We start from the raw sequence: 26,657 nt of genomic DNA on the forward strand, positions 1-26,657 counted from the left end.
TGGATCACCAGGCAGACGTAATAGCCGAGCTCCCGTCAACTTTGTCATGTGTGAGCATCAAACGGTCCTCTCACTTTGGATGGTAAGCTATTCGAATGAAAACAAGTGATTCCTCCAAATGGAAAATATAAAAGCAGCTTCAGGTCGTTAAATATCGGAACCACAATATACTCCGTGAATAATAAAGTTGTGCTTATTCGAAAATGTGGCAATCCTTCGGATAGAGGGATTGTTGCACTAAAACTTCAATATGGAGGACCTACAGCATGCCCCCACCAGAAGTACGGCAATATATAGCACACAACTGCACGATAAGATGCTGAGGTTAAAAACTAAATCTGATTTCCTAGATATCACAGTCATCAAGAAATACCTCGTAACGCATGCGGCAAAAGACCATGTGGTCATAGTGAGTTACAGGAAAGAACGACTGTGGTTCACTTGTTTTCCTCACGTGACTGTTTCTGAATGATCTCAACCTCACATCTTGTGTAAAGGAGAGGGAAATCCCCAGAAAGCGTCTCAAACATTTAGCGAATATGGCTGCATAGCAAAGACCTATCAATGAGCATAATGCAGGCGCAACATCCTGGGAATCAATAACACAGAGATCTTTAAAAGCAGACACCTTGCTAGATGCATGAAAAACAACGAGTTATTTCCTCCAACCTTGCTCTCCCTCAATCGGGACATCGAAAAAGCCGGGTGAGTTCGGTCGTTTTAGTGAGGTAGTCACGTAGTAAAGAGAACAACTAAACAGTCAGATGACCGTGCTTAACCACACGGTTGTACTGGAGAAAGGGGCGTTATACAGCTGGCGTGCGAGGTTATTCCGATTCAACGTATCAAAACAGTTTCGGGACAATGTACTGCTTGCTGGTGGGTATTTGAATATGTATCCGCAAAGCCACCGAGAAAAGAACACTTTGCACTTGGGGAGATTTAGGTACCCTAGAGAGGTGTCCCGTTACAAGAAGCATTACTGTGCTCCTCCGGCGTTGTTGATTAAAGTGGATTGTTAAGCAACAGATTTTGTCCTACTGTTACATTCTTTCGTAAGCTTGTTGAGAGGGGGAAATATGAGGGCACAGAAACGATGCCATATTTCTTAGAGGTAGTAACACGCAGCTGAGACGTCACGGACACAAGAATATACAAAACAGGAGTTTATATGTCCTACCTCTAAGTAGAGGTCAAACCTAGACAAGTGTCCTCACAAAAAAGATGACCGAATACTGACGCGAAACCACTGTGCCTTGGTAGCGTGCCGACTAAGAAGCATTATGTGCCACCTAGAACAGTAAACTAACTGGATTAGCGACATTGCAGTAGACCAAGTCACAAGCAACCATATACTTCCATGAAATGTGTAGGCAGAGCACGTTAATTAGTCGATGTCAATTCCGGAAACTGTACTTCTGTGACACTCTGCTATAGGTCACTGTAAGAAGAAGTCCTATAGTTCACGTACGCGGTGAGGCAAAGTATGGTACGGCGTGCGAAACGCCTTTACGAACTTGAGTTATTTTTACAGAGCCGACTCCGGTGCCCCATAAATGACAATCCTTAGGATTGAGATGAGCTCAGGCAGTTACGCAGTACAAACTAACGTTTGGTTCAGTTCACAAAAAACTGCAGCACGATGAGGCGGTGGAAATGCTAGTTAGACAGACATTTCTCAGTGGTTTATGAGGACACACTCTGGCACCGGGTACTAGGCAAAAGGAGTTGCTCGGCCACGGGAAGTTGAGCGGCACTGCCATTAACCGATACGGAGACAAAGCAGAGCGCCAGCTACCGGGTTCAAATCAAGCAGTCATGTGTTGACTGAATCCTCAGACGACTGCTTCTCTGATGGACTACGCATCATGTGGATTATTCTTTCCTCCTATGTTTTTGAGGAGATCAGGGAAGCGCAACTTAATCAATCTACTGATTGGTCGAACAATTTAGTCTCCAACTGCTAGCCAGGAGGAAGCGACCAAAAGTTTCACTGGATGTTCATCGAGCACCCACTGCCGCTAATTCCTAATAGGGTTAAAGCAGCTGTTGAGTGCTTCTCGGAATAGACTGACTTCAAGTTATAAATCCATATCATTCGAGGAGTGTAGGCATTTTACAGTGGCAAAGAGTGTCTCCCTTTTCTCATTTTGTTCGCTCATCGATCTATATACAACCAAAAGGAGCATACAAATGCGTGGAACGCATCCTTGGAACGACTTTGCCCCATTGACGAAACAAAGTAAAGTGACATCCTGCCCGTACAATGCGAGTCATGAGGTCAACCAAAGCCCTTAGCATCGCGCTGTCGGCTTTAGTTTTAGGAAGCGTCAGGTAGGTGTGGTCCCACAGTTCTTCCCAACCTAATTCGCACTTGAATATCAAAATGGAGACATGCATAGCTATACACCAAGTTGTAAAGTGAGGCTACGTCCGTGTGATGGGTTCCTGAGGGGGCAAAACCAACCGGCTATTGTCAGTACTATCGTCACTTGTTGGTTTCGTGTCAGAGACAATTCGATATCTTGAATATTCGCCGCAGGGACGGATGAGGTGGCCCTCGTGTAGGACAATCACTTGAAGAATGTGTAAAGTCCTAACCACTTAATATGCTTCTGAATGTGTGCATTTAACGAACATAGTATCGTCAAGTTTGTGTTCTATTTGCTTATCACAGTCAATTAAGATCGCGTTAACGGAGGAATGCCTTGTGCAACTCAGAGATGCTATGCCACACACCATTGAGACGGGTGAGAAGGGTCTGTGATGTTATGTAAATCGGGTAAGTAAAATACAGAATCAGTGAGCTAAACCAATAAGTCTTTCAAATAGGAACGTCGCACAGTGTAGGCAATTAGGGTCGTTCACTACTTTCTCGTAGTGCTCGACTGGATTACAGTAGTTTATAAACATAACAGGACATACAAAGCAATTAGCTGAAATTCTAGTAAGTGAAGTTTGTTTGTACAGAAGGATCGAGAAGCGAAGTGCAATTCTTTAATTCTTACTAGAAGTCATCAGCAATGAGCATCTGACGGAACTCAGAGGAGGTACGAACTTGCAATGCTCGGAATAATACCCGAACACTACAATGCAGTCACTAATGTTTGATCAACGATGCAGCAAACTTGCACTTGGATCAGGATAAAAGCTTCAAGTGACACGTAGCAGCGTGAAATCTAAGATTGGAACTAAAACGGTTTTCCACTAGTTTATTACTGCACTGGTACAATAATATTCTTGGTTTCTAACCATTCACATCAGCCAATAACGCCCTGAAAAAATGACCAAAATGTTCGCCACCTTACACCAACAAGAGAACGACCTTGTAACCCCCCTGGATTACACACTTTTTCTGCTTTATCCAATGTTTGCAACGCCTAGATAAGTTGCCTATTGCTCGACCAACTGAATATTATATATTCGCAACTATACGAACGACAGATTCGGGTAGCCAACCCCCTTTGGTGAGTACCAATCAGCAGCTGTCGGTCATTCAAAGCTAGAGGGCTAGCGATTTACATAATGACCTAGTCCGTGCGCCGAATTGGTTAACAGCTCTCGGGTTACATGGCGCATATATACGAAAAGGGTGTTACGGTTGAAATCATTTTTTAAACTTCCTTTCCCTTACCGTGAATCTCTTGGCTAAAGTCTGGTGGACGTACAGATAGGAATTTAGCCATTTGTAGGCTGACAGAATTTCTACCACACCAGTGTAGTGATCCTGCATTCATTCTACGTCCCGAATACTGTTGAGGATGGTGTCGCATTTGTATTTGGCGTGAAGACTGAATGTGGAGTTGATTCGAATTCTCGGGAAAATTCTCCACTATTTGGGGAGCTGGCCTCGATCAGTATACTAACTACAGGAAACGAAGCTTATTTCTCGCCTCCGCAACTTTTTCAGCCAACTACAGAGACTTCTAAAGTCTTCTTAGCACACACGGACTTCGAATCCTCATTCCGCTTGTTGAGAAGTGAAACAAGGAACACAAGCTCAAACGCTGTCGTATCATATATATATATACATGTATATATATATATGATACGACAGCGTTTGAGCTTGTGTTCCTTGTTTCACTTCTCAACAAGCGGAATGAGGATTCGAAGTCCGTGTGTGCTAAGAAGACTTTAGAAGTCTCTGTAGTTGGCTGAAAAAGTTGCGGAGGCGAGAAATAAGCTTCGTTTCCTGTAGTTAGTATACTGATCGAGGCCAGCTCCACTTTTAAAGTCTTCTTAGCACACACGGACTTCGAATCCTCATTCCGCTTGTTGAGAAGTGAAACAAGGAACACAAGCTCAAACGCTGTCGTATCATATATATATATACATGTATATATATATATATATATAGCCGATGATCATCCTACGATAAAAGAAATGCCCTCCGAGTCATCAAAGCAAGCACGAACAGTTGCACCTGAAGTATTATCAACTGCTGAGGACATTGGAATCCGGATGCCAAACCCTGTATTCGGAGGCTATTGCAAAATTTGCTGGTCGACGGCTAGTCCAGTTATTCTCTTACAGTAATCTGTAAAGATTCAAAGCAGCAATTTTTCGGACTAACCGTATCTGGACAGCAAGTGAAATAGTAATCTGGTCCCGAACGGTGGTTAAACCTGGAGATTTCCGCAGTACGTCTTTCGTCCGAGTTAACGAAAGACCGATACACAACGATGCGACCCACCTTGGCCGGGTGCGCCGCAAATTCCCAACCCCGAAGGATCAACTGCGAATTTCCAACATTTTTCCCGACAGTTTGTGAAAGCTGATATGAAGTTACCACCACGCCTAGCTGCAACCTCTAGCTCAGAGGTAAGCTTTCATAATTTAACGTTAAAAGAACACGTGTGCGAATGCGAGATTTTGTCAGATACGCCTAAGGACCTCCACAGCACTTTTCGTCACATATTGATCAGATGATATCTTGAATGAACGTTCATGGTGTTCTCCACAACTTACTTATTCTAAGCTCGACAGTTGAAACTTTTTAACCAGGTGCGCAACAATTGGAAATTTTTCGGGCAGTAAAGAGTCCCAGATTTTTCTCATTAAGATGAATAGGAGATGAACTTGAAGCGCCATTTCGCACAACACAGATTTGTTTTCTCTCGGGGGTTTGAGGAAGCTAGATGCAGTGTTTCTTACACTTGAGGCATCCCAGCAGCAACAGGCTGGGATTAGGCCATATCTGGAGTCATGCAATTAGAGAAGTGGAAATTGCGTGACTCAGTGGAGCGAAGATTCTTATTAGTGTCAAGGTGGGTTGTGTGTTACCGTTCTTGCACTAGTGACGTTACAAGACATGAATGTGAGCAGATCTTATTCTCGCCATAGGTTTCAACCTACGCGGTTGGGCTGGGTAGCGTGTACATTCTCACACCTTTTCGAATACTGTTCACAGAACAAGATTTTTCCTAATAAATAAATGACAAGGTTTCATTGTTGATAACTGGTGTTGTAATCACTGATGACAGTTAGCCCGTACTATTACTCAGTGCACTTACTCAATCACAAAAGTAATGACGCATGAAATAGTAAGCAGGCGCGCCAATCTGGGTTAGTGGATTATCTATTGCGCAACAGGCTTTTGACCGGCAATACGGAACGGAACGATTCGTAGCCAGAACAATGCAGCCGTAGTGGGACCAAAAATGTGAGTCAACCTGAGGTCAGATAGTCATCAGAGTTGAGAGTGCATGGTTCACACACGCCTTCTAGGTCAGTTATGGTATAAATCGCTAAGGACTGCTCGTTCAGCAATGGTTGAAGACCTTAATGAAATCGAACGCAAAAGTTCGCAGAAGACAAGGTGCCTGGTAGCCGAATGAAGCGGAAGAGTTTAGGAAGTAATTGGTGCCCAAAAGTGCTGAGATACGGCATCTTCGGTGAAAAACATGCCTGAGTGTCTACTGACCTACTGTTCTAGAGCAGACTAAATTAACATGACTCAAAATACCTTCACCGGAGGTCTTAAACTTTATTTTAGGACAGGTTGTCCGTCTGAGGAAGCAGCAATGGGACACAATCTTTCACAGTCAGCCTTCTCGATCTGAGCCATATACAAAAATCGATTGATTCTTACAGGCCACATGGAAGATGTCCGAACAGAACAAGAACGAAACGGAGGGCAAAGAACGGCAATCGGGGATAGCAAATAACAATATGTATATTTATTGAGACAATTTAGCAACTATACAAAAATAGCCTCAGTTCTGACGATGATGCATGAACCAGTACACATTCGTTGGGGTTATTTTACAACAAATACAAGCAAGTGAACCAGTGGTTGTGTACAAGTGTTTGAGGAGGGAGAAACAATGGAGGTTCACATGTGGATGAGAAACGGAAAACACTGAGCAATAGCAGTCCCTGGGCATTGGAGGAGGGATAAATGCGGTGGAACGAACAGATGATGGGAATAAGGGGAATAAAATCAAGCTGGACTTTGCATTCCATCCGGTTCTCCATCCACTAGCCAAGAATCCAAAGTAGACGCTCGATGTCGCTTGGCTTTTTTCTGTCTGACGTTATCCGACCGAGAATGTCGTTTGGCACTTCCATCTGGACCTATCTCATCATAATGGAAGTGCTCAGATTGATACACCTTGAGCGCTTCGATTTCAAATTCGGGTAAACCTTGGGAAACGAAAATGTCCGAAAAACCCGGAACTGGTTCCAGATACAAATCCTATGGAGTGGAAAACAGGAAGTATTAGAACACGGTTAAACAAATAGAGCGATTTAAAATAAAATGGACAAAAAGAAGGAATCGAGAGATAGACAAAAAAAATGGCTTCAAGATGAAAAGTACAGCTGCTCAAGGGGATTAAGCTGGGATATTTTAAGTCGCACCAAGGATAGCCTAACGTCTCAATGGCCAGAAGTAATGTGCCGTAGTAGATTTGATTTAATCGACACAGAAAGGCTCCAAACGAAGGTGGAAATATTCAAACTAGTGAAAACCATTCGTGAAATACACTCAGTTGCACACCAAATTGATTCTAATCGGAGATGATGATGTTCGAAGGGTTGCCAGCAATCCTATGAGTAGCGTGGTGGAAACCATTTTATTTTGGAAAGTAAAAAATAGCATGGCCCAGGCTTATTTCCTCCCCAAAACCATCAGGAGTGTTTGTATGATTGCTCGCTAGGAGGGACTTCAAATGATCCCACTCAGGTTGCATTCTGAGTATAGGTCTTCAGTAGCAAGTGAAACAAGTGAAAACACATGACCGATAGTTATAAAACCTAATGGGTTTGTATCACGAGATCGGGTGCTGCAAAACCTCCGCACTATCTAATAACACCAAATTATTGCTCGGTTTGTAGAAAAATACTTCGGCATTTTGAATATCAGACCGAAGGACCCAACGCTGCCCAGTTGGGAGAAAAACGCAACCAACAGGTGCATTCGAATGGATGAATAAGTAAGGATAGTCAACTCTGTAAGGATTACACGCGGATGTAGACATTAGTTTTTGTTTTGGAATCGTCCTTGAGGCAAAACACAACATCCTGCTTTGGGTTCTTCTGTCTGCGACTATTTAATCATTCGCTTTGTTAGAATTAGGCACGCGCAGTATTACCAATGTGGACTAGGCAGATGACTACATAAAACCATCTCTACATGCCTACAAAAAGATCACGTATCATGACGATAAGGCCGAATAATCGTTTACAGTATGAGTCGAATTTCATAAATCAAAGATGAATTGTGCCATACCCTGTCTCGATGACAGCTAATCACACTGTTGATCAGATGTTGATGGCCAAACAGTCAGGGGTTCAAACTGTACTAGCCGAAAGTACGCGGGTCCCAAATTCGCTGGAGTTTACGGGGGCGAGTACAACTAGTAAGGATGAAACAGTGGTGCAGTTTCTTCCCAACTTTTCACCATAGCTTGAATTCAATTACAGGACAAGTGCTTAATTAAACATTTCCACACTTCCTCATTCTTTCGGAAATCGTTGAAAATGCTTGACTTGTATTAATAGTGCTCAAGATGTCATATGGAACTATTCCATGTGAAATAAAAATGCTTCTATATCGACTGAAATGAGTGCTTGAATTATCAGCCACAAGGTATGAGGGCAGAAACAAGCAATTCAAGTGATGGGATGATGAAAAACCTCTATTTCGTTATGAACCCATCGCACAACGAACAGTCAGAGAATGTGTGAACGGTTCATGGGTAGATCGCGCGCGATTCCAGAAGCAGAAAAGACAAATACCCGTTTCCTAATCACCTCGTTACTGACACGCTGACGCCATCCAAAACCAGCCACGCTTCTGAGGCATCGGTGGTTGAAAACCTGAAGACGCCTCACATCATCTGTCCGCAGAGGCCATGTCTTGCACCCACACAACAACACAGCCCTTACTGTAGCCAGGTACACACGACCCTTAAGATCCAGTGAGATGCCTTTTTGACGCCACAAGTGATGCAGATTAGCAAACGTGATTCGAGCCTTTGAGATTCTTGCACTGACTTCATCAGACACACTTCCGTCAGAACTAGTACAACTACCGAGGTATGTAAAGTTTTCCACAATCTCCGGTGATTCTGCTTGAATTATAAGGGGTATGTTCGCAGACGGCACGTTCTGAAGCATTTCGCACTTTGAAGGTGCAAGGCGCATGCCAAAAGATGGTATGATGGTGGTCAGTTTATTCAACAGGGGTTGTGCTTCGCTTTGGTCTTCAAAGTTGAGAGCGATCTCATCAGCGTACTCCAAATCGACAGGGCTCTCATCAGCAACAATTTGAACACCGGGGTTTTGAAGACTGTCCATTGTTCGCCTCATTATTTCATCAGTGACGAAGTTGAACAAGAGTGCCGCCCTTTGACGACGAAGAATCTGCATGGTTCTACAACCATGCAGAAAAGAGCTAGATTTGGAGCGAGCCATTTAGCTCGATCCGAAGGATTGCAGTACGATTAATTAATTAATTAATTAATTAATGTCACGCATCATACTGAGTGCGAAGGGAATTTATGCCCGGCCAAGATGCAGTCGGGAAAATTCAAAGTTCGGTTACATTTTCACAGGGAGCTATCTAGCGGAATTTTGTTGAGGATAAATTGTGATAATCACTTCTCCCGGTGAAAGCGTGGTATAGGCGTCCGAACGTTTGATATTGTGAGGGCCCAAAGTTGGAATTCACATTTCACTAATAGGCAAATTACATGAGGCGACCGAAAACAAGAGCATTAACTCCGAGGAAACACACATATGAATACTGTAGAATGAAGGCGAGGGACGGTAGCAAAACGATCACAACAAGTCAATTCATGCGTAGGAATCGATTCTGGGATGCCAGGACTGAGTATCCGTACAACCAATTTATGTGACGTAGTCTTAACCGGACAAAGCGTGGAGAATAAGATGAGAGGGATAAACTATGGTGACTTTTGAAACAATAAGAAAATAGGCAGAAAATAGGAAATAGGCCGCAAACTCACCTTCTCATTAGACAGGTGCAATAGGCAATTGAAGGCTATAGGAATACTGAGTTCTTTGGCCATCTGCCAGCTGATTCGACTGGATAGACTGCCGATAAGAGTTCGGAAGCTAACTGCTCCAGGCACCCTGACATCCGGATGACCTTCCATCTGGGGTGACGTAATGGATTCTGAAGCGAGAGGGCCAGGAACTTCTGGGGCAGCTGCCGTTTCACCCGAAAGTGATGGTGTTAGACTGGCACCATCAGGCGCGGAGGAAGTGGAGGCTACAGACATTGGAGACCGCGCACCGTTGAGCGGATGTGGTAGGGTATGTTCGAGGAAATTCCACATTGCCAATTTTAGACGACGAACGTTGATCATCTTTGCAGTTCGAGCATAGTCTATTTCAATGCGTGCAACCTTTCGTGGCTGGGATACTAGGTCGAGTCCACCAAGAGTAGTGAATTCACCCTGAGCATTGGTAAACTGCCGGGCAAAGGATACGGAAAGTGGTGTTATTTCGGTAGTCATGTGAATTACGACTTCTCGGTAGGGAAACTACATAACAGCGGTCAAATGAAGCTCAGGTGTTTAGACATGGGAGTTGCAACGAAAAGCACTTCGATGAAAGCAAGTGATCATTTGTACAGCTTGACTGGTAGAACGCGTGATAAGTGAGCAAATTGGATCGAAGCTTGAGTGCACTGATACCCCAATTGTCTATTGTCAAGGGCTAATTGTATGTAGGAATAGCCTAGAACAGTAACAGCTGATTTCAATGAATTTGGTCGATTCCGAACCGCTCCTACAGACTGATCGCAGCATGGGCAGTTCGCTTGCTTTAATACACTGCAGATGGAGTTGAACCTGGGTGATATCTGCAAAGTTGCTGTGTACTATGGCATGGAGAATTCGATATATGTCAACCTACAAACATATTTCCACCCTAGATTCAACCATCTCTCTACTGTATTCTCAGATGACTTCAAAGTACATATAAGGAAGATGAAACTCAGTCGTTTTATGTGGTACTGCACGAGGACACTCAAACTCGCCCCTTAAAGTGAGAAAACCCGGAATTTCTGTCCAGTCTAGGATCATGCCAGTGGGCCAACCTAAACTAAGACCTCCCCGACACCCTGTAGGAACTACAACCAAAGAGTAGAGAACGCACGGTCTAGTTTCAAATCGCAATAATAAATAAATAGACAAGTAAACAAATAATACCACTTGAAAATACTAGGGAGAGGACATGAGTGAACTCCCAAAACATGCAGAATCTCTCATTGTTGTGGATATCTTTCAGATGGAGCTGGCCTAGTACGTAATTTATTTTGGTGGGGTATTCAGGTGTTGCACCAGGAAGCTTTCTAGTGAACAGAGCGAGATCATCATTAAGAAAACCATGAACCTATGCAGAGAGGCTGGCAATATTCACCTGATTTGTTTTTTTTATGCCGACCGAAATGTAATCATTAGTCTTGCATCTGCGCTAAACATAACGCGCAGATGTGAACTGTATGATCAGCCATCCAAACCTTACCAGAGAACAGATATTAGGAACAGTAGACCCGAACATCATCGGCTACCGTAACTTCGTATACCAGTGTTCAGAAGCAACTCGTTTGGGCACTTCAACTGGTATCGATCCAGATCAATCAAACAGGAATTCAAATGAGGGGCTTGTGTCAACCGTGATGGGCTATTGACCAATGCATCTGTCTAATCGATCCAAGGATCGTTCTGTCTAGCGAGAATTTTAAGCTTACTTATCACTTTAGTCGTACTAAACAAAGACAGACTAGCCTTTGCCAACTTCTGTTTCATGAAGCCAAGAAACTTTTAATCTGACCAAAAAGGGAATGAGCAACTCACCTGAGTGAATACACCTTGGAATGGAAGTCCCATATCGTCATCATCATCATCACCAACACAGATGGGAGAGTCTGGTGGTTCGCCATCCAAATGATTATCGTCCATGGCATCAAGTGCGATAGTATGCGGTCCGTCGGGGTGATCCAGGATTGCACAGAACTCAGAATTGGGATGCGCGACGCCCATATCGCCTGGCTGTAAAAAATGACGTGATACGACACCACAGTAGCATATGCGTCGCCAATGGAGTAAAATCGCTATGCGAGATCATCGGGTAAAATGGAAGTTCAGGAGTACAGAAGCCAAATGTTGTTTGTGTAACGTGACCATAACTAAGAGTCAAACAAGGATCAGCGAAATGGACCACAAATGTAGAATGAGGGGAAAACAGCTCTGAGATTTTGACAATAGTAGAACAGGTTCATTTGTTGCGTTTGAATAGCAGAGGAGAAATAGGATTTACACAAGTCGTTCGACACGACCAACTTATGACAGAACACAGTTGTCTCTTTCAGGAAAGTCACCCTTCGGAAATAGATCACTTTTCGTCCATGTTCTGAATATGAAGAGAGAAACTTCTGCTTGATTCCTACTGGAGGATGCAACTGTGTTAGAAGGAGCCGTCAAAACACTGTGACAAAGGGTCAGGGATTCAGGCCAATCCGTCATGTAACCGCCTAGACCTCCATTGTTCCAGAAGCACAACTGCAACAATGATACCTACCTAATGAGATACGGAACAGGATCCAGTTGATGCCGAGAACAACAACAGAAAGATCGGCATCCAACTACTAGATCACTTTGATTTCGTAGTCACCTATCGTCCCGTAATGCATCGCACAATCACCGTTTCCGAAACGATAACAAAATGACGCTTTTGCGCCTTCGTTAAGATGTTTATTTGCTGTTCGGATTACAGAGAACTTAACAACATGTTCACTGGGAGTCCAACTGCGGAACAAAATTATCAAAACATAGTCCTCATAGGTCAGCACTATTCTAGACATAAATTGATATGAACATCGAATCTCAAATTAGGGACAGTAGCTGGAGGACACCAGCAGGAACTGGCCACTGATTAATGCCACTGTGTCATACAAGTCCCGAACGAACGAACTAAAGACGAGCTACTCAAATTGAGCGACAAAAAATTCCTTCAGCAGATAGCGGGAGTGATACATTATCCAGGCTACAGCATCCCTTCAATGCACCGTGGCAAGTAAGCCATAGGAAATGCGAGCGTCGAGGTTGAACTACGGAGCTCTCAGCTGATGTTTCATGCCTTCAACTCCGTCAATAGAGAATAGCAGACGGTGTGTAGTGAAAAAGAAGTCAGGTCAACCGAATTGCGAATGTCTTCTGTTTCTTCAGCTGTGCTCCGTAAGAGATTGATCTAATTGACACGTTGACAAATGTGACAAGGTAATTGAATCAAATCAGTACACGAATCTGTTTGATCAGCACTGTGAGCCAGAAGTACCCACCATGTGATGCGGCTGACTGTTTTTAAGACGACCGGTTCAGTGCGCAGGGGTGTTCCCCACCAGATGGCTGTTCATCGTGGATGATTCGGAACAAGACATTTAGACCGTTCAATGAAAGTGCCAAAGGTTCCACTCTGACGAATTTTTGTGGCCCATATACATGGAAGTTGCATTCAAGGTCAGAAGATTAGCTCATTGGTGGCTGTTGACGCAATCGATTAGGGTGGAAGAAATATACGGCCACAATACTAACGCTACAGTTTCCGAATGTTTATTAGTTGCAGAACCATCCATAGACCCCATCTTTCTGATATTGTACAAAGACTAGAGGCAGTACCTGAAACACGATACTGACTAATGAATGGACTAAAAAATCTCCAAGACAGAATCAAGTAGAATTATCTTCATAACCATGGTATCCAACATGATCGAATCAGCCATGTCCAGGTGCATATTTTTCGCGGTGAGTTAAAATCGGGGACGTGAGCTCAATACTCAGGAACTAGGCTGATCAAGTCGCGAATAGCTTACAAGCATCGGGCCACAGTTCCAAACCGATAGGAGAAATGACAAATTTTAACTGACGATCACTCGCCTGACGACACTCCACGGGTTGAGCTCGCTTGGTCACATGCTTCGTACGTCAGCCGACTGACCTCCTCGGAACACTTTTCGCACAACTACGCAGAGCGTGAAACGTACCAGGGGAGGTCAAGCGATTAAGTATGAAAGTCATTACCACCGAAATCAGATGCGCTGCCCATTGCCGTCTCCTCGGAATGGGGAGCTCGAGAAGGGACACGCCCATGGCCAGAGACGTTGAGAAACGTGGCCCAATCACACACACGCATTCAAGCTGTTGCCTTCAATGCACAACTCCCCCCATGGTTTCCCCAGTGAAAATTGCATTAACACTCTTGGATCCATATGTTAATCAGATCAACTACTGCCACTAATTCGAAGCTATCCACACCCTGTCCCTCCGGAAATCGTGACACCTATTACTACTGTACAACATGCAGGCAGTTTTTAAAGCTGAAGGTTATGAGTATGGCAACCACTCACCTCTATTCCTTTGACATTTGGTGGTAAGTTGGATTCCGGATGATGAGTGGGCTCCAGAATAACTTCACGATTGTAAAGCTGATAGAGCGTTTGGCGAACATCAGTCCACTGAGACGGAAGCAGGTTCATTTGTTTACTCGCTTTTTGTCGGTACTGCTCCTTGCAAACTGTTGCATTGGCCGCTGCACTGTTAGGCACGCCTTCTGAGAGGACCCCTTTCGGCCAAGTATTACGCGCCAAACTTCCGTTCCTGCGTTGGAAAGTATGAGGCAGTGTTAAAAAAACTAAATATGACCTAACATGTGGACAACAGCAAAAATCAGGCGGTGAGAGCTAAGACGCTATAAGGAAAACAAAGAATGATTCTAAGGGCAAATAATCACGTGGGATCTGGTCGACGATCTTTTTTTCGGAATTCATCTCGGTTCGTGTGATACTTCTGGGCTAAGTAGTATCTCAAGTGTAAAATATTAACTAATGAGCAACACCTTAGCCAATCCCAATAATATTCTATCATTGCTGATGATATTAACAAACAACGAATGAGGTGCTCTATCCTGCTTAATTGCGAGCCAGTCACATTGGAAACCAGTCGCTTGTAACCGAGCGGCATAGTACGCAGCTACTGACGGCAACATGAATGTTAGAATCTTCCTGAAGAGGTGCTGCTACTGCTAACCTCCAGCAAGGATTTCAGAAGAAAACCCGTGTATGGGAGGAGGACTAGTGTACCAATCCAGAAGTGTGATCAACAGTAAGGCTTTGCAGAACAACAAGTCTCTCACTACCAGAATTATCGTGTAGGAGGGAATATTTTGTTCGTGACTGGAAGAGGACTTAATCTCGGTGCGACGATCTGCGTGGCGCTATATGTTACTCCACTTCACTTGAAATGAATGAATGCTCGTGTGACACGAAAAATGGTGTACAACGTTCGTCAATGGACACAAGTCGGTCGAAATCAACCAACTGCTCCTTCATCTTAGATCCTAAAAGGTCTGCTAATTTATCCCCGATTACGTAGAAATACTGGCAGCTCGGGCGCACTGACGTTTGCAGGTCAGGTAGCTGTCGATCCGTTCACTAAGCTTGGCAATTCGTTTGCAAACGCTTTGTCATCAATCGTGGGGACACATAAATAAGCGTTTGGGCAGGACCCACCCAACGTCTGTAAGCAAATTACCAGACTGGACGAGCAGATTTACAACAAACTTTCTTGTAAAAAGTGGCCTTAAGTCAACCAAACCCCTAGTTGTACATTAGTCTACATTTGGGAACCTGTTGTGTCCTAGCCCGTCGAAACTATTCATTGTATAGCCGAACATGATACCATTCCACGGCGTATTCCGTCACCGTCAGGAACGTGTCATTCGCTGGATGCAGCGGGACGGGAATGAACGGTGACAGATTAGTTCATCGAACCACAGTACATCAGTCATTGTGCATCTAATCGCAGTGTTCAACACTGTAGAGCGAGAAATGCAGCCCAATCGATGAGACGCTGCATCACACCAAAGATATGGGAGTCTGAACATAGTGGGATAGTTGAGTTTATTTTAAAATTCAAAGTCAATGATGACTGGATGACACAGGGAATTTTTCAGCCGTTCACATCAGAGTCACCGAACACTGATATGACGACATTATGGCTGTTCGTTGTACCACACACAAAACAGGCATCCGACATCCAACTCATCCAAACCAAAAGTTGTCTGAGGTCGTCAACTGCATCCAACCCATCTGTGCTCTCACCTACTTCAAATACCTGGGATACCACTAAATGCATATTGGTGGTCTGTCACTCTAGCATTACCCAGTAATACACTCCTCAAAACGATTCCTCTCACTGCCCGAGGTAGCCATGACACGCGTTTCCCATAAGCTTTTTGTAGGTTCATTCTATTGTAGTAGATTTATCTTTACTGGGAGAAATATTGTACGAACACTGACGGATTGAAACTACCAAACCAGTGAGCGAATGCGCTTTGGAGGTAAACACGGTATTCTGCGTAGATTGCACGGGTGCTGTAAACCAGAAAGCTCCGTTGTTTGCATAAGACAGTTATCAGTCACAAATGAGACGGATATTGGGATTTTGATTTCACCATACTGTTGACAGACCTGCGGGCATTTCAAATCTGTCAGTTTTTGTGCCGAAAAATTGTAGTGCACTAATACCCCTGGGCCACATGGAGTGATCCATCATTAATTTGGGCTCACCATATCTTCTATCATTCTCTACCCAGCTTTTACCCTCCGATAGTTGAAAGACGATCCTGACAATTATGTAAATGTCGTAAGATCATGACTATTTTTTAACGGAGTGGAGACAGTCCATTTCACAGACATCAGAAACGCGACCCGGAATATGAATCTAAAAATGCCTCCGTTTTTTGTCTCGCGTTTCCTAACGAGGTAACCACTGGATTTTCTGAAGTCGGGTAACTTGCAGCTTTACTACAGTACCACACATCCTTCCTTTAACATGGACTGAATGGTGAATGAGGGTCCCAGAATAGAAGGTCGATGAAATAGGAAGTTTGCTGAACTGGGTCTCATTAACTGAATGGATACTGAGCCAACAAACATTAAAACTCACGCCGCATAGGCAAAACCTATTTCGCATGGTTATACTAGCGCTAAGCTTGCGAACTGAAGATCCAAACTTCACAACGAATTTTTCTCACTGATATGCTAAAATGAGACCCGTTAATCTGTCAAAGTCCACTTTATAACCACTGCAAATTGAAGAGTGCTCACTTGCTTGTCATTTTTCTACAACACAATTCTCTTCTAACCTCAACAATCAGCACCGCACTAAGCATACGTACAGGGTCAATATTGTCTGCAGTGAAAAAGTAATCGAAACGCAAGATGACGAGGATATACAAAAGGGTATCGCGAAAACATCATCATCATCATCACCAAAGACAGCAACATCAGTGTTGGCACTGTTGCGTCACTGCCGTATATCGCGAAATCGTGGAAGGTTCACTAGATTTTACTGGCTTGGACCGAGTCGTAGAAGGTATAGACGCACCCATGGAACGGAAATGACGAGTATCTGTTGAACCCTCACTCTTACTAACAGTTGCTTATCAGTAGGTTTGGATGTTGATGCGTCCACCTGTGACTGTCAGCCTGAGGATCGGATGGAGCATGCTCCCTTCCATAGTTACTGATCCTTGTTTGCTTCATAGCCCAGAACGCTATAATTTATCAATAAACCGTGAGAAATGAGTTATCGGTTAGCTATCCGTCTAGTGAAGATTGAACAGATTTGCCGAAGCTTTATCAGATGGAATACTAAGAAATCAACTAGAATTGGAAACACATCAGTCGCAGTATATAAAGCTGTGACTTTAGCTGTAGGTTTTTTATTACCTCCACATGAAGTTTGGGAATCGCCAAAAACTTATGGGGCAGGACTGTTTGTGAATTCGGGCTACAGTGTCACAAATATACTAGACCTTACCAAGATGCCATGACTCATTGAGCTATACTGGGAGTGGCCCATGACAGCTTTCCAGACCGGTTTGGTCAATGGGTAGAGATCTGACTAACACTGTAACGTGGCCTTCTGGGTTAGTGGGTTCGAAAGCGCACGGCAACGTGTTCCCCAATAGTTGGACCAGTTTGCTAGTCTTGTGCAAACCAACACTGCAACATAGTCAGCCATTTGAACAACAAGGATGAGGAATTTAATCGTCCCGCTGTCCAGGTTTGGGCACCCTGGCAGCACCTCACCCAACACAGCGCTGAACCACTCAGATACAAATATAATGGCAGTTAAGCCCTACTTTTACATAAGTTTGAGCCACTACACCATCTGCATCGCGTAAAATAGTTCAACCAACGCGCGAAACATCAACAAGATAACTGTCAGTCAAGTGACAAGCCCTTTGGAACCGCTTGTCGATTACGCAGGATTACGCGCCTTCGATAAACAACCAACGGCCTAGTTTCACAATAGTTGCGTTTGGTCACTGAAAACTAACCTGGTCCTATTTTCGCTTGGAAGTCGTGCAGGGTCGTAAATGACCTTGGCAATTTTGGGTTTCTTCGTTCGACTTGCCTTGCGGTCTTTTCCCACCAACACTACGTCAGTTTCTGCATTTTCATTCTGAGCATCAGCGTCCGCTTGGAAATAAAACACAAAATATATGAACAGAGTAAAATTAACATCTAAGCATTAGCGACAGGAAGTCTCCAGATTCAAACACCAAACCAACGAAAGTGGATTCAGAGGTAGTATAGCAGAGGATAAAAGACTGGTGGAAGTTGTAAGATTTTACCAGTAGGCCGGTGAAATCGGAAAATCTACGAGACGACAGTGAGCAACTCTAGGTGAGCTAGCGCGGTGACCGTGAATGCCATCCAAATGAAGTGGCTATGCTCTGCGATAACTGACTTGTATGATCCCATTATCCTTACAGTCTGAACAAACCGGAAACGATCGCTTCAACCGCATTTAGCTGTTCTCCCCGAGCTTTTATCTGCAATGACCAGTTGAGAAGTTAATGGACAAGTCTGTTCTCCAATAATATGTGAATAACAAACACCTGGTTCAATAAAACTGCAAGCTAGCACCAAAAGTATCACGAGAACATGGGGAGGACAACGTTGGCGTGCTTAACCACGCAGATTACAGTTCACAATGAAGTTATGCTTTCAGAGACATTCAATGACGGGAAGCAGGCACAAGAAAAGCCGTCTCTAAACAGTTAGTTCGGCAGTGAGGTGATCCAAACGACCAACAGTAAACGAAAGCAACTCAGCGATTAATTTTCGAACCTACCACCGAAGCCGTTTAGTGCACGTTATCAACACCATCACGGGCACCGATAGACCAGAAGATGTTACCAGACGATATTGCACCATAACCGTGAACTCCGCTGTCTACAACTGACAACGTTACTGAAATACGTGAAGCGTGGTGTTATACAGGTTAGTTAATATGCACCTTACCAAATTCCTGCCTGGATTCTACAGTCTGAGTGGTACAAATAGTTCGCGTTCATGTTAACTTGCAGTATATCAACACTGACAAGAGACTTACGCATCAGAACAAGGTTAAAGATCATGTAAGGATAGGCCAAGGTGTCCAGTAGGTTTGGGCAGAAATACTATGATGAAAACTGAAAACTGCTGCGTTCCATGGTTTTCAGTGGAGGCTCAATTGAATATCTCGTTTATGATGTCCTCCAACTGAATGCTGTACACAGGCCGCCTCATGATTCAGTTGGCATGATATTCAAGATATCGCAGTATATTTTCATCAAGGAAACTACTCACAAGGTTGCTGAAAACTCTTCGACAGCCCACAACCGGTTTCGCCCTTCTTGGGGCGACATCTCGAATATCGTGCCAGCTGAATCATGAGGCGGCCTGTGTGCAGCGCATTCAGTTGGAGGACATCATAAACGAGATATTCAATTGAGCCTCCACTGAAAACCAAACTGATTTGCAAATTAGTGTATTTCTCAAAAACAGTCCAATTTGGGTTCAAGTAGAACATAAGGTTGACGGAAACTCGGGGATCACGCCTATCTGATGAACCCCGAGAAGGGCGAAACCGGTCGTGGGCTGTCGAAGAGTTTTCAGCAACCATGTGAGTAGTTACCTTGCAACCTGTTAGTGCTCTATGTGACCCAAGAGATAAAACTACCTAACTATGAGCAAGATAGGAGAAAGCAGCGGTCACTAGTTCGATCGTTCTCTTCAGTGAATGTATGATAACAGAGCATTTCTCAAGTATTCATAGGAAGGCGAAATCCAGGTTAACGAAAATATAATCCCAGCAGGTAGCTGATTTACATAGGGTATTGTTCAAAAAAGTTAACATTGCGCTACGATGCAAGCGATATCCAAAATGATGCAGGATCTCTGCTTCGTAGGCCTGTTTTTCGCTATCACGACATTCAACTACTGTTGATGCCCCCACTCCACTAGAACATCGAGTTACAGCTCCAATTACTTATTTTGGTGGTCCTAATATGTTACCGGAAGGCGGACATGCGTTTTACGATTGCGACTCCCGGCGTCTAAGAGACGTTAGATTATGCACCACTGCACCCAAGTGGATCCAGTATTCCTTAGTACACCTATTCAGTTGCCCCAAACCTCACAAAATGTATATTTCGGGTTGGTATTTGGCTGTTTTGTATACGACATCTGCCTCCATCGCAGTATGGTATGCGAAGCGGTATCAGCTTATCTTCTTGGTTGAAAGTTAATCAAAAATAAGTCTGCGGCCACAAGGAGCGAAGCGTCAGTGGTGATCAGGTCAGCATTCCTATGAAGTTGGTGGTCATGTGGCAGGATACCTAAGTTTAGCCTGACTATGCTGAGATGGATTACTACCAGCATTTAATCATATAAATCACTTTTGAAAGATGGATCAAAAACGGATGGTCAATATCCTGTGCGGAAGCAATCAATGAAATTGAAATATCCCAGGCTTTTATAACCATAGCTTTCACTATCATTCCCACGATCGTGCACAGATAAGGGCTCAAAGAGAAACACACGCTTGGCAGTTTTCTGTGAAATGCCATCCTTGGAAACTTGTTTCCACGTACGCCGAGGATTGGGCGAAGCACCCACACGCATAGTACGGGTACCGGTTCACAACCTCACGATAGGCAAACAAACGAATGATGTGATGAGGCGGGTTGCTGACAGACATGCAAATACCGAAAATTCATGCTTGTTTTGACAGTGCGCGGGTTTCGGTCACTGTTAGACGAGTTGCGCAATTGCTGCTTCCCTGTGGAAGTAGCCATTTCAGTGTCAATCAGGCTGAAAGACTCAGTCCAGTGTGTGTGAAGGGAACCAGACATCAATATCTCGAGAGCCACCGCTAATGTGCTTGAGCAAATGAAAAATAAGTGGGCAGGGGGATCGGAGTAAAGAGCCGGTTCCACACTACCCCACTACATTGTGACCGTACTTGATGGCATATACTTAACCGGATTCAAAATGTACAAAAGGCATGTAATACTGAGGACATAACCTTAATGAAAGTGAACTAGGCTGCGGTGAAGACAAGTAGAGGATTCCAGTTGCGGTTCGCAAAATTTCTGTTCACGATATGCCGTGTATGAGCGGAATGAATCATTGCGAATTTGCTTCAGTTGAAGGCATATTAGGAACTGAACTTGAGCTCACGTTATACATGAGGTAGTGTTCAATTCCTCAGGATAACTGACACCTTGGCATATCGAACCCAGCCCACAAGAAGTAGATATCTGGGTCACTGGTCCATTCAGGACTGGACACCAGCCACCAAGAACGGTTCAAAACAGTCAAATAGATCGAATTAAAAAACAGTGGGATCGTCCGGCACATAAAGCGAGAGTGCAAAAGTGCATCGCTGAGATACACTTGTGTCAAGTTTTGTACAACCAAGAAAGGATATAACCATGCGTCAAGTCGCCATCATTAACGAGTCAACCGAACAAAAACCTGTTAGTCAATACTTCAAAGATAATCCGATCGAAGCATTCACCTGCTGAAGAACCAGCCCAACCAGAACTTTCAGAAAAAATTGATAAGTATGGGAACGAATTCACCAAACTGGAACCAACAAGTATGAGGTTTGAAAGAAATAAAATTAGAACCGTTTTTGCTCACCAGTACGTGAAAGACAGGAGACAGTAACTGGAAACGCGAGGAAATGTTCAAATAGGTGAAAGAGTAGAAACCTGGATGTAGATATTGCCCATATATAATAACTAAGATAATCAAGCCACGTTTGGCTTTACAATGAAATTCCCTAATGAACATAGCTAGTTAGCATTGTGTTAGGGGACTGAAAAGGTCCTCCATGTATTGTCTACAGTGATACTTTTCCAACATTATTAATTGACTAATCTCGAAGTAAAAACGACGAAGATGTGACAAAGGTTCATGGACAGGTGAAGTTCCCAACAAGAGGACAGTTCACAAGAGAAGGTGAAGGAAACGTAGCCTGCGATTCGCTTTCACTCACGATTACCATAATGCCAGTTGAAAAATAAGGCAAAGCAAAAAAGCAAAAAAAAGTGCTACCTGTTTGTCCATCATGAATGTCAATTCCCCTGATTTCCGCCGGATAATATTTCGCGCTTGACTATCAATTTTGTCACAGATGGGGATAAACACCCTTCCGCAAGTTAATAACATGTTAACGGGAGACTCAACCGGTTGATGGGAATTAGGGGACTACGTCCACCTGATTAGTCCCAAAAAATAGCTGTCCAAAAGTCTTCATCGAACTTACGAGTAGCGTCATGTTAAGATCACTTAAGTTCTTGTTGCAGTTGGGGATCTCATCCAGGTTCAGTTTTACTGCATCATGACAAGCCGTACACAGCCGAGAAAGATGACCGAAGCTCTCGATGGTTCCGTTTGTTAGTTCACTCAGTTGGGAAAGCAAGCGATATGTTCTATCATATTCACTGACCGGAAGGCTCGTGGCTGAAGCCGAACCCCGGCATCACGCCTGCTCCTGTCTAGGCTTGGGCGAATTGGAAATGTCTCAGTTCTCATGCTTCCTTCGAGTGCCAGCTGGGCGCCGAAAGGGTCTTACAGGCTGAGCGATTAGTCATCATCATTATTATTATGTTTTCGCGCGAAATATCGTTAAATTCCGTATGAATGAAGTCGACACACATTGTGCATTGTGTGACATTTATTTGGGTTGATTAATTATGGGAAAACATGCCGTTAAGGGCAGTTTTCTATGACTTGACGTTTCGATAACTTTGGGTGGTCTTGGTCAGGAGGTGTCTCAGGTTGACCAACCGCTGAGTTACAAAAAAATCACTACACCTAAGATCTCCCTCACGACAGAATCAGCAAATCTGAAATGCTTGCCAACGAATCCATGAAACACAAAGTTCCTCGATAAATGGGTAAAAAACTCCAGCTTTAATGTGTTGCATGCTTGGCGCACAAACTGCTAATAGCCGTGCCCTCGGTCAAATCGGTTCTTGGTCAAGAAATTCAGCAGAGCTTGCATTAGGCGGAATTCCGCACTGACACCGCTTAACCGTTCGCAGTTATGCGCTGCTACGGCCAAGAAGCCTATCTCGCACGCAATCGGCCAGGAGATCGGTCCGCTTGTCGGTACAGCATCAAGGCGACTTCTGATTGGCCGAAAGTCTAGAACAGTTTCCACCGAATGCCAGTTGCCAATGTCGCACCCAGGCGTCCGAATTTCCAAAATGTTGTCGCCGCATACACTTTATACGGGACACGCTATACAAGTGTTTTTGACCTGATTTTGGGCATTGATACACTTTGTACTGGTGGTTGTTTTGGTGGGAACGCTAGCTTGGAAGGTACAGACTGAGAACCAAGCTGAGAAAATACGTTATTACATCTTGTTCGTTGGGACGTGTCTACAGCCCTCATGGTGTTTTTGAATAGGTTTTTCTACAAATGCCTGCAAGATGATAGGTAAATTTATTACCACACAGTGTTCCTTTTTGAGACATGAACCTGCCCTGCCGCTGCGCCCGAGGAAGCATTTATGTCTGAAGTGAAGCGGAGCAACAGATTACTTTCCAAACTTTCCTAAGATAGTGAATTATCCAACCTTTTTCCAGCTGATGGAACTATTTAGCCGCATCAAGTTATTCCCCAGGTTATACATGTATGCTTAGGAATTGAGCTCCTTCATCACGAAGATATACCCAGTCAACAAAGTACCTAACCGATTCAAAACGCATCTCGTATGATTTATATTGGTTGTATCCAAAAAAAGATGGAAAAAGCAGTCAAGATTTCGACAAACACGCGGCTTTTGTGCAGCGCATTCAATTGAAGAATATCGTAAGCGAGAGATTCAGTTGAGTCCCTCATGAAAACCAAACTGATATGCAAATGTGCGTACGTGTCGAAATTTGTGCAATTTGGGTTCAAATAGAACATACAATTGAGGGAATCTCGAGAACCGCGCCTACCTGATGAGCCCCAAGAATGGCGAAATCGGGCGTGGGCTTTCGAGGAGTTTTCAGCAACCCTGTAAGTAGTTTCCTTTGAGAAAACAGCCAAGATTCTACAATAAGTGTCAACGAGCTGGGATAGTATATATCCACCTTGGTCATACACAGGATAGAGGAAAGTACTTTGATGGGGCAAAATATGCAGCGGCAACTTTTACCATTTGATGCCAAAAGCTAGATTTCCACATAAAAAATTGCTGCCTAAGATGTCACAGAGTCACCATAGCAAATGTATTTGCCCGAATTTCCGGACGATATTACGATAGAATCAAGTCCATCTGAGTTATCTATCTCGACCTTCTACTCAGTGTCAGGCCGCTTCACCTAATCACTTACCACTCCCCTTAATACTAGGGCTTTACAAATATAAATGGATATGATAGTCAGGCTCCTAGGTAACAGTGTCCTCACAATGGTGTTTCTGTAAATGACTACGATGACGACCAAATTTCTCACTTTCGAATCGCCGTCGCCAGGCAAGGGCCGTTCAGCCCACTTCATTCGTTTCGGGCTACCCATCCTTTTGTGTCTCATTTCCATCCAACAGAACTGGACTTTGTGGGCATGGGTTTAGCGGACAAATGAATTCATAGGATTTGGGATCCCATAACCACTATAGGGTTCTAAGTACGCGTGGACTTTAAATTGCGTTGGCTTATTTAGCATCTCGTGCTCATAGCACAGGGACATAGTAAAAATGATGTCGAGTAGTGCGCGTCCTGAATCTGATCATGATGTAACGAACCACCGATATGTTTATAAAAATGAGATAGCTTTATTACCGATTCGTAGCGTTGCTATATCTAGACTAAGTATGACAAATAAGTTAAGAGACGTTTCTGTGGCAACAGAGAAACAAGGTCTGACAGTTTACGTCGAAAAACTAAGGGTTAAACAAGAAAAATTTTCAGCTGCAACACCCTTCCGGTGTCTAACTGTCATGCCACCCGAAGGGTGCATGAGGGCTAGGATACTGCCAGGTTGCCCAAGCCTAGACAGGGGAAGTTGAGAGGCAGAGGTCGGGTTCGAACCACGGACCTTTCGCGCTCTAACCACTTGGGCCATTTCGCCACCGGGTTAAACAAAAACAGCATATAGCTGCTTACCTTCCAGTCCTGTGATAGGATCGAATCGCCGACGTTTTGTCTTCTTCCTCCAATGCTCAGGACCGGCCCACATGCCAAGGATATGATCGTTCAGCTGACCAAAATGCTCGTATTGCTTCCCCAACATGCTTTTTAGACTGGATACGAACAATTCGCTGTCCGCCAGACTGTCAAAATAAAGAAGAGATGAAGTGATACTAACGGAAGTAACGCCACAGGAAACGGACTTGGAAAAGATTCGGTGGGCTTTGTAGGGATACTGACCGAGGGATTCGGGTGACTTAAGAGCATAAGGATACCTTTTGGTAAAAGGAAACAGCCAGGCAACATTCTATGAACTCCAGTCCCAGTACTGGGCTGAAGACTACAGCTAACTGTAACACCCCCCTATTTATGGAGGTCATTTAGGCCGAAATAACTAGGTCTCACATGGAATTTATATTCTCATCTCCTGCGCCCTCTCGTGACTGAGTGACGAATACTATCCGGGAATCATGTGATCCCGTCGCATTAAAAATCAGATGGTAGATTCGGATATGTTTTCAGCTTGAGAGACCAATACAGTCAAACAGAACGATATGTGCTGACGATCACAAAAACTGACGCCGTTTGATTTACTCTGGTTTGATGTGTCTTGTACTAAAAACTTTGTTATGAAAGTGTCCCTGTACAAAAAATCCAATAAATAACAATGTCTTGTTTACAAACCACCAAAAAATGTTCGCCACGCGAGAGGAACACCTATATCCCATAATAAAATGACCGAGAAAGAAGCCAGCTGGAGATAGGCTTATTAATTTAAATAAGCCAGACATTGCTAAAGAACCAAAACAGAAAATGTTGAAACTGTGGTAATAAAATTTTTTTGGGCTTATTTAAGTGGTTGGAACAGGCTTCTACGTCTTCCACTTGAAATGCTGCAATGAACTGCCTGGTAGAAATTACGTTTCAACAGTTGAGGCATTGATGTCCCGATGTGGTTTTGTTTTCCTGGGCTAAGGCTAATGTGGTCTCTCTACAACCCTATCGGTTCCCAAACGGGCATGAAATTCCAGTATATTAACCGAAACTGTGGGGGTCTTCTAAAGTTTGACGTGCGACGATTAGGGATGTGCGCTCAGATAAATACAGGGCGACGCTGGGACTGGCACATGTAGCGAATTCCCGAGGAACATTCTTGAATGTCAAGGTATCTTCTGACTGTCTTCAGCCGTAAACAATTAGGTTGGTCGGTTGCTACTTGTCGATCACATCCGTTATGAACCTATGCCTTGAAATATCTTGTCACGTTTCAGTCAATGCATCTGGACTAATAAACGTCACATAAGTCATACGTCCGGAATTCTTCAATAACAGGGCCCCACGGGAGCATCTACAGGACAGATTTGGTCTGGATCCATCGATAAATTAATGCAATCAACGTAGGGGTATGCAGTGCAAACAGCGGTTGTTGGGCCAACTACCATCACATGCGATTCTGCAGGATCTGGTGGAGACTCTGAGGCTGCTTCAAAAGTACAAAGGTTGGCGGCTATGGGAGAGATGGTAAGTCGTTTGAGAGGGCGGTGCTGATCAAGTGGTTGCAGCATGGCGATTATATCCAAGAGACGTACTACCAGACAGTGATCAACAGTGAGACGCATTACGGTATTGCCTTGGTATGAAATCGCGTCACACACT

General features: G+C 43.9%; 1 protein-coding gene across 1 annotated transcript in view; it reads right to left on the reverse strand.

Moving 5' to 3' along the window:
* Nucleotides 1–6,165: 6,165 nt before the first annotated feature.
* Nucleotides 6,166–26,657, reverse strand: part of T265_12417 (hypothetical protein) — a gene marked incomplete at both ends in the record, with an annotated part of 39,295 nt that continues 18,803 nt past the window's right edge. Inside the window, 7 exons of the mRNA XM_009163833.1 lie at nt 6,166–6,697; nt 8,257–8,868; nt 9,474–10,013; nt 11,331–11,525; nt 13,880–14,129; nt 17,878–18,019; nt 24,978–25,276. Of these exons, the coding sequence (XP_009162097.1) occupies nt 6,443–6,697; nt 8,257–8,868; nt 9,474–10,013; nt 11,331–11,525; nt 13,880–14,129; nt 17,878–18,019; nt 24,978–25,276 (2,293 nt within the window). The remainder of the gene's footprint in view (nt 6,698–8,256; nt 8,869–9,473; nt 10,014–11,330; nt 11,526–13,879; nt 14,130–17,877; nt 18,020–24,977; nt 25,277–26,657) is intronic.

The sequence above is a fragment of the Opisthorchis viverrini genome, assembly GCF_000715545.1.
Source record: "Opisthorchis viverrini unplaced genomic scaffold opera_v5_1, whole genome shotgun sequence".
Taxonomy (NCBI): domain Eukaryota; kingdom Metazoa; phylum Platyhelminthes; class Trematoda; order Opisthorchiida; family Opisthorchiidae; genus Opisthorchis; species Opisthorchis viverrini.